Genomic DNA, 8,998 nt, shown 5'->3' on the forward strand with positions numbered 1-8,998 from the left:
AACCGGCTTGATGGGAAGGCATTAAAATGAGGGACCTCGATGCTCCACATTTTGACTTAAAAATAACAGGACCATCCTGTGAAATATTTATTTTGAGTTAACAAAAGTGTAAAGACGTAGGCTATACAGTTAATATAAATGGCTGTCGGCTCTACCTTTTGATATCAATATAAAGCTACTCATCATCACAACAAGCAACAAGATACATAAACTTATAAAACCAAAATCATATCATGAGGTAGATGACTCCGAAAAGATAAGCCAAAGAGAGCAAAAGTAGTGGGCATGGTGTATAATAGCTACTTTTGACAATTCAAAGGAGGGGAAACGTGGTCGGATCAATTTGTCAATATTAGTAAAAAGCTGGGTTGCATGCAATGTACATACAGCCAAATTTAATTATCACTGGAACTAAAAGGTCTCTGTTACAAAAGCATGAGGTTAAGATAAGCCTACTAGTATCTTAGGCAGGTCCCATTGAACTATGAAATACAATCAAATGAATTGGTTGATGGACAAGGTTAAGAGTTAGGACAGGGACCATAATGAATTGAAAGGCACATATCATTGTTAGATAACAGGTCATAATTTATGAGGCAACAGAATACTGCAGAGTAGGTAACAGATGAGGCCACATTTAGATGACTCCATTACTTAACTTAATACTCGGGACATTGTTAATGTGTTAGATTATTAAATTATCATTGCTACCATGGCTGAAGAAAGATCGAATCCTTGTTGTAAGATCACAAAACAAGGAGGAAGTGTATGGTTTTGATCACCTCATCTCCAAAGATTAGTAGTTTACCATCAAAGATATCAAATCAAATAAATGTGCTTTGTGTAGGTTGAGGAATTGCTGCCTCCTGTGAAGGATGCGTCCAGGTAATAGAATACTCAGCTTGATGAGATGGTTAATAATTAAAGAGCTCTGTGATTCAATTGGAGCCTCACGGTGTTATTAAAGGTTAAAATCTTCCATCTTCCAACTATCCAATTATCATAATTAAAAATAATAATAAATAAATAAGACCTAGAGTGGATAGTTTTATGGTAGCTCTGTGTTTGTGTTGTTTGAGGGGCAAGATATATACCCACGACTATCATTTCGGCATGTTTTAATATCCACCATTCATTCGTGAAAATGAATAAAAGGCTGAGATTAAAACACTAAAGATAAACTAATTACTAGAGATTCAAATTAGTGACTGCCAAGACATAGCCTGAGATTACCAAAAGCTTGAGATTAGCCCCACTACCTCAAGTCTGGCTCCCCCATCCTGGGAGTGGCTTTGACACGTGAACACCATCTCCATAATTCACATTCATTCGGCTAGCTTGTCACAGTAGCCTAGCAACAAGTAAACTCTCATCCCAAAAATATAATTTAAAAAAAAATATATATATATATATATACACACACACACACCAAGTAAACTCTCGTCCCAAAAATATAATTTAAAATATATATATATATATATATATATATATATATATATATATATATATATATATATATCCTGATTGATGCTTGCCCACTCTGCAATAATACCCCATATATGGTTCTTCATGTTATCCAAGATTGCCCCATGATTGCTAATTTGCGGAGAGCAATTGGACCTTGCCCCTTCAAGTTATTTCTCATTTCGAAAGTTGGAGCAGTGGATTAAGTTTGCAACTAGCTCCCACTTGGTTTCTGACATCTTTCCTACTGTACCTTAGAAAGTTGTTTTCCCCGTTGCTTCTTGGAAAATCTGGACAGCAAGGAACAAATTGGTCATGGAAAACAAACCTTTGGACCCATGGAATCTGCTAGAGAACACCGTTTCTTTGGCTGTTGAACTCTACACTACCCTCTAAAAATTGGACCACAGGATTGTCTGTGCAGGCTGATTGATTGGAAACCACCCCACTTTGGTTATTTCAAACTCAACACAGATGAGTCAGTCATTTCCAACCATGGAAGAGCTAGTGCAGGGGGCCTTATTAGACACTCCAATGTCACTTGGCTCAAAAGTTTCTCCGAGAACATTGAGATAACCAATTCCTTCGTAGCTAAATTTTGGGCTCTTAGGGATGGACTCAACTTTGCCCTGCATATTGGATGTCCAGAAAATCATAATTGAATTGAATGCTAAGCTAGTTGCGGATTTCTTAGCTTTGTAAGACACTTCAGGTCATGATTTTCACCTGTGTAGTGCTCTAATTTCTGATTGCAGATCTTTTTTTTTTTTTGGCATTTTGAGGCATCTTATAAGTTATATCCAACACGCTCCAAGAAGGGAATCACTGTGCAGACTTGTTAGCAAAAGATGGAAGTAGTAGGGAACCTTTTGTGTTGTATTCAGTCCCTCCACCTTTTGTTGTAGGCTGGTTGTTGGCTGATGCCTGAGAGTTGGTTACCCCAGATGGTTTTGTCTGCCTTTATCTTTAAATAATTTTCCCTTCTCAACAAAAGAAAAGAAGAAAAAAAAATTCTGATCATAGTTGGTAGCAAATCCCAAAGGTACCATAGAAAAACCCGACCTTGAGTTCACTTTTTAACATTGTTGATTTTCACAGCAACTGGATCTGAACAGTATGGACAATTCCCATAAAGAACATTGAATGACCTGTAATGAAGTATGCAAATCAACCATGAATCAAGCAATAATGAGAACAATATTAGAACTTATTGTAAAAGGGCAATTTTGTTATTAAAAAAAATTAGCAATTGACAGCTTAAGTTAAATTCATGCATGATCCAAATAGAAAGCCACAAGGACACTAAAAATTCAACATACTGCCTTGTTGTGGTGATGGAACGCAACCAGTCCCCAAGACAAACACTATGGAAAGCCTTGCTGCAAGTGGTATTATCACATGTGTAGTCAGTTCCACTTCCACTCTTAGCTCCTAGCTCATCATCTACATCGACAATTTAAAAGTGAATGATGTATGAATAAAGATGTAGTTAGTAAACATCTAAGAAAATGTATATATCAATACCAACTGGAAGACATTGAGCATAACATATTCCACATTCAACTTGCTGGTCATTCTTCAGTATATCAGTGGGCCTTGGCAGTTGAATCTCCAGAAGACATGCAAGATTTTCCAAGTATGGTTTGTCCTTTGTCCTATGCAGATTATCAGAGAACACAAATAAAGTATATCACTGATAATGCCATAGGCGATAATCATGTGAACATTTTTCAGAAAAATTAAGGAAAAGTGTTCACTAATTCCAAAAAAAAAAAAATTTGGCAATACATGATAGAAAGATCAAGCAACAGGAAGCGTTATTTCAAGTAAAAAAATGACCCCTTTGTTTTTAATTATAAAACTTCAAGTATTACATTGTATCCATTCGAAATCCTTCTTCCCTTTTATTGGGGGTAAGGAAGAGAAGGGAAGGGAAGAGAGAGGGAGTGGGTTGGAAATCAGCATTCACTTTTAAGCTAACATATCAGTAGGAAAAATCAACAGAAACTGAGACATAATATCCATGAAGCACGGGTGCATTTTCGGATTCGAGGTGTGGGTGCGGGACTCGGCAATTTTTGAAAAAGTAAGATGCAGGTGTGGCGGGGTGCAACAATTAAAAAATTATTAAAAATATTTTTATTTATATTTTCTATATATTTTTACTATTAAAATATTTATAAAAAAAACATTATATGCCCTTGGTTCACATATAAATTACTTTGCGCCATTGTAACAAGAATATGTGACCCCCACAGAATAAACTACTTTTTTTTAATTATTTTGCAAACAGTATAAATTTTTAATTTTACTAGTTGCAGTGTTCTGAATGCTAAAATAACATTTTAGCTATTAATGTGTCTGTCTCTATCTGATTTGGGTGGCCTTGTCAAAGGGGGATAAGGTGACATCGTTTTGCTGCTACTGCTGCAAAGTTCAAACTTTGTTGCTTTTCCCAGTTATGATGAGGGTTTTGGGGTTTATCAACAACAGCTTCAATGGCCTCCAAAAACACAAAGGTATTGCCAAAATCAAATTCAAAGCAAACTCACTTGGGTTCAATCAATTTCAAAGCAGAGGCTTATCAGACTCCAAGTTTTCCGGCATGATTCAAGGCCGATTTCGGCCTGTTTCGGCTAGTTTTCGCCACCGGCCGATACAATCCGACTCAGCCAATACGACCCGATTCTAGCCGAATCGGCCCGGTTCGGCGCAAATCCTAAAAATAAAATAAAAAAACTCAGACACGGCACCGACGTGCGGGCAGTAGCATCGCTAGCGCGTCACTGCGTCAGACGCAGGTGCGGCGCCTATTTTGCCGCGTCCGTGCATCATAGCATAATATCTTGTCACTAAAAGAAAAAAAGGAGTGTTACACTGGTAGGATTGTGTATCTATAGTTTACTCCCCAAGGGTGGGTCCAAAAGGCCCTATCTTGGTGAGGTTCCACGTCATCCAAAAAAGAGAGCAGTGTTACAGATGAAAAATTCCACTTCTCAGGTAACTACAGAAACTTCCAATTTTCACTACCTTTATCTAACAAGTATTGAAGTCAAAATGCAAATTAAGATCCATAGGAACAGGCAAGAGTATACCATTTTCTGCTATTTCTCTGCCACTTCTTTCTCAACGAACCCACCAATGGACCTGAACCTATAAAACGACACCTAACACAACTTACATATTCAACGCCACGTCAAAAGCTAAAACTAGCAGTAGCAGAACAGTGATATGAGATGAAATCTCACTCTGGTAAAGATCTAGGATTGTTGGCATCTATACACAACATGATGAAGCAATCATTTCCTGAAAAACATAAACCTAAAAAGGTTTAATACTGACAAACAAAAAAGAAAATGCTTTATCAATATATTCATGATCAACCAATGGCTCACCTATATTAATTTGACGATGGGAAATTGATCGAGAAGGCTGTTTAGGATTGATAACACAAAGACACTTGTCAATATCATCCAATGTAGACCAAAATTCCTGAAGCTTCTCCAGATGCTGTGTACAATATATAATAGTTGCATACTTTAGTAAAAGTTGGAAAAGCTCATAACCTTTTTAAAAAGCTTGCAACAAATACCTCTTGGAACTGCTGCACCACATCCTTTAATCTTGAGTTTATTGACCATTGTAAGTCAAAATTATATGGTACATCCTGAGGAAGGAAACTCAAAGATAATTTAAGCCTATAATGCAAAACTTCAATATCCAAAGAGATGAAAGAAAACCAACCGCTGATATTGAAGGTGGACTTTTGGGATAGGTTTTATCCAACTGAATTTCCATAAAGTGCAGTCTCCCCTTCTTGTCTCTATCGATCAAATTTATCAAAGGCTCAGTCCACGACATGAATAAGCATAAACAAACAGGAAACCGTGACATGTGGAAATAAGCATATACAATTATACATTCACAACCAATTGACAGAAACCTTTAATTAACTTCATAGCTATAATATTTAAATTATACATTCACAACCAATTGACAGAAACCTTTAATTAACTTCATAGCTATAATATATTAAATATTATACCTCAAAAAATGTTAGACGTTACAGTGGACTCATGTTAAGTTAAATCTAATGAAATTTAATCTAGATCTTCCATCTGCCTCCAAAAAGTGCTCATGTTTCTCACTGTATTTCAGTGTGGACTTTAATATGCTACATGGCAAGGTAAGAGAGAGAAAACAGATTTACCTACTTGATTCACATGCTACCAGTGTATATCAGGCTTGAACATTATAGTAAAAGATTGTAAAAAGATTATAAGTCAGAGGCAATGAAGTAGCATAGGGAAGATGAACATCTGATTCTGGAAGAAGAAAAGCAAGTTTTGATCTTAGAAGAGTAACCGGGCAACGTTATCCAGCACTTGCCTACAAACAAAGTATGCTTAACTTACTTCACAATCACCTGATTTCTGATTCATTGCATATATTTCAGTTTTTCATACTCTTAGAAGATTAGTTCAACTTTTAATAAGGAACACGCTCTGAAAAATATTCACAGCATGCTTTACAGCTTTGAGATTCTAAGGCAATAATGTTTTACAGCAATCTTTTCATATCTCAATAACAGAGATTAAAATATTGTTTCTAAATCTGTTTGCCTGTTCCGGTGTCACTTATTTGGCCTTCAAAGCACCAAATGTCTTTGGCCAATTAAAACATTCTCTCAACATATAAAACCACAAATTAAACTTTAAGCACCAAAGCTTTCCTAATTTCTGTTGTAACTGCAAACTACATGGGAATTGGGGGGCAAAAACACAAGCACGTGAACTCTAAAGAGAAGGCAAACAAAAACCTGGATCCTCCTTCCTCAAGGGAAAATAGTTTGGAATATGAAAGCAAGAAATAACATCTTACAAGATACGAAAGCTAAGAAACGTCAGATCTCCACCCAATCTCACCAGATGCTCCCATCCAACCTCTTCTATCTGTATATACGATGATCAAAAGGATCCTAAAAGACGTATTTTGCAATAACAAAATCAATGCACTCAACTGAAGCAAACAAAGTTCCATACATACTACACAATGTGGAGCATACACATTCATAATTGAATGACAATTACATAAAATTGTATTGGTATGGTGTAAGGACTTAAGATCCTTCATAGTAGTAGTTCAGTATTGGAACATCAAGATACACTTTCACAAAAACAAAAGGAATCCAAAACTAAATTACTTTAAGTATATGCGTGTGTGAGTGTGTGGAGTGTGGACAACAAGTAATTAGTATTCAGTAATTCTGAAAAATACACATTTCATTACTGACCATTTGAGTGTTCCATTTCAAAAGAAGATAAAGGCTCTGATAACTCTAGGTCTTTGTTAGTTTAAAGGGAATGAAACCACAAGAAATAGCTTATGAAGGAGAATGGTTATTGATTGTTGATGCAATAAAAGATAAGAGGTGAACTAAAGTGTGTGGCTGTCCTCTTCCCCACAAGCCCTTTGCTCTAAAATAGAAGGCTGGTTAGGGGGAAAGGAATTGGATAATTCACTTTGGAAAATATAAAATTTGAGTCCAACTTTTACATACTTCTCTCAGAAATTAAAATATAAGCAAAGGTAGTTTTCCATTTATTTAAAAGTAACTTGATTTGAGATGAACCCATCATGTTTAACAATAGACTTAAGGGATGGTATGAACTAAAACAATACAGTAAAACACAATAAAATCTGCAAAAGACAAAACCAAACCAAATCAAAAGAAAAAACAAAAACATATAGGTTTTCTAATGATAAAGGAGCCGAGGAAACAACAAATTTAGTTTTTTTTTTTTTTTAATTCCTTCTGACATAGTTTTCTTTTTTATACCTTGACTTGATAATTAGCAAGAGTATATTCTATGATCATGGCAACATGTAGCCAATGTATGAAACAAGACTCATGAAGATAATGTGCATAATTTCAACATGCTAGACTAGATGCAATTACTATTATGCTATGATACTTTGGTCCTGGATGGTGAAATAAAAGTGATTACACAGAATCAATGAGTGGCAGTAGCAATATCATATGATAGATCAAGTCACCTCTGAGTACACCGAGCGGTAAAATGTAGATGATTTGGCCAGCTCTCTGCATCTAGCCTGTTCAGTATGGTCCTGTGGGTAAGAAGAAGAGGGAAAAAGAACAATAAAAATCTGTAAATAACTCTGCGTCTGTGCGACAATCCTCAGCCCTATATCTACCTTCCACTTAGAACTTTTGAATCTCTAGGTCTATCAATTTTTCAAGAAGCGTAGAGCCATACAATTAGGCCTTTTCCTTTTTATTTGAAATTTAAAATCTCATGAATTGTGAAGTCTTATGACTACTAACAAAGGGAAGGTTTGAAATCTCAATTGTGTAAATTTTATTGTTTTTCGCTTACTTGTTGAAATTTCATACATGAATACCTAGAGGTAGAGCTGATATATAATGAGAATGATTGTAACTAAAAACAGAAGGTGGAGACAGTGATAACAAAGCTACAATGCAGTGCATATACATGTGATGGGACACTGATTTTATGCATCCAACATATTAATTCTGTTTCAGCATAAATACCCACAATCGAAAAGTTATATAAAACATTACAGCAAGAATAACAATTTTCAGCTTAAGAACATTGCGTAGTAGTTGGTATTGCAGAAACAACATAGTCCTGATTTCGCTTCAAAAACTTCTAACTCATTCAGGAATTTCAGCAAACAATTGGTGCGCTTTGCATTCATTCTCTCAAAATGACTTATCCATGATCTAGTAACTGATAAGTACGACTCAATATATAAATATACAAACATAGAATTCAGATACATAAATCGTTGGTGATAGAGACGACTAAGGAACAAGAAAAGGTACCATTTTTTATTTAGCAAGATAATATGACTGCCTTCGCTGATAGAATGAGAGAACAGTACCGCTTCCGACTTTTAGAATTAAGAGAACCCACACCCACCGACCTCCGTGTATCAAATAAATGACAGCAACTGTCTTAACGACTGTCGTTTCTTGCAATAGTACGTTAATGAGCCCAATTAATTACCAAATTCAAACAGACCTCTACCGCTCTACTGTTGCCAAGAATTGCACATCTAAAAAGGTGACTTGATGTGTAAAATAGTGGATGAAAAATGAGTGTAGGTTTCACCCAAAATATGTGTGCGCGTGTGTGTATGTAGGAGAATATTTTCCTAAAAATTATAGATTCTAGGAGTTTAAAGTTAAAGTCGTAAAAAATAAAACTGATAACAGTTTGACATTTATAACATGTGACATTTCAAGAACATTTAATTTGCTAAGGCTTGGATTATTGTGAGGGACTATCTTTATTGATAAACCCCTTTCACGTTATACATACAAGAAAGATAAAGCAACATGAAAGACACGGCAAGCAAAAGGGTTTTTTTGTTTTTTGGTTGGCTCCCCAATTGATGCAATAACACTTAAAAGTTAAAACAACTGCGTTTATTGACTATATAATTTAATGATTACTTTTTATCAACAAATAATGATAGTGGGTTTTTT

General features: G+C 35.5%; 1 protein-coding gene across 2 annotated transcripts; it reads right to left on the reverse strand.

Annotated features, from left to right (window-relative positions):
* Positions 1-2,222: 2,222 nt before the first annotated feature.
* Positions 2,223-8,465, reverse strand: LOC142623854 (uncharacterized). 2 transcript variants are annotated; one of them, XM_075797326.1, is made up of 11 exons: positions 8,333-8,465; positions 7,522-7,593; positions 6,346-6,416; positions 5,209-5,287; positions 5,057-5,131; positions 4,860-4,974; positions 4,713-4,770; positions 4,560-4,631; positions 2,989-3,119; positions 2,784-2,907; positions 2,223-2,612 (listed from the first exon to the last, which is right to left on the reverse strand). In XM_075797326.1, the coding sequence occupies exons 1-11, from the start codon at positions 8,333-8,335 to the stop codon at positions 2,534-2,536; spliced, it is 879 nt and encodes a 292-aa protein (XP_075653441.1). In that variant the 5' UTR covers positions 8,336-8,465; the 3' UTR covers positions 2,223-2,533. The 2 variants fall into 2 exon arrangements, with proteins under 2 accessions (XP_075653441.1, XP_075653442.1); XM_075797327.1 differs by lacking the exon at positions 4,560-4,631 and having other exon boundaries at positions 2,389-2,612.
* Positions 8,466-8,998: the final 533 nt, after the last annotated feature.

Source organism: Castanea sativa, chromosome 2, assembly GCF_040712315.1.
Source record: "Castanea sativa cultivar Marrone di Chiusa Pesio chromosome 2, ASM4071231v1".
Taxonomy (NCBI): Eukaryota; Viridiplantae; Streptophyta; class Magnoliopsida; order Fagales; family Fagaceae; genus Castanea; species Castanea sativa.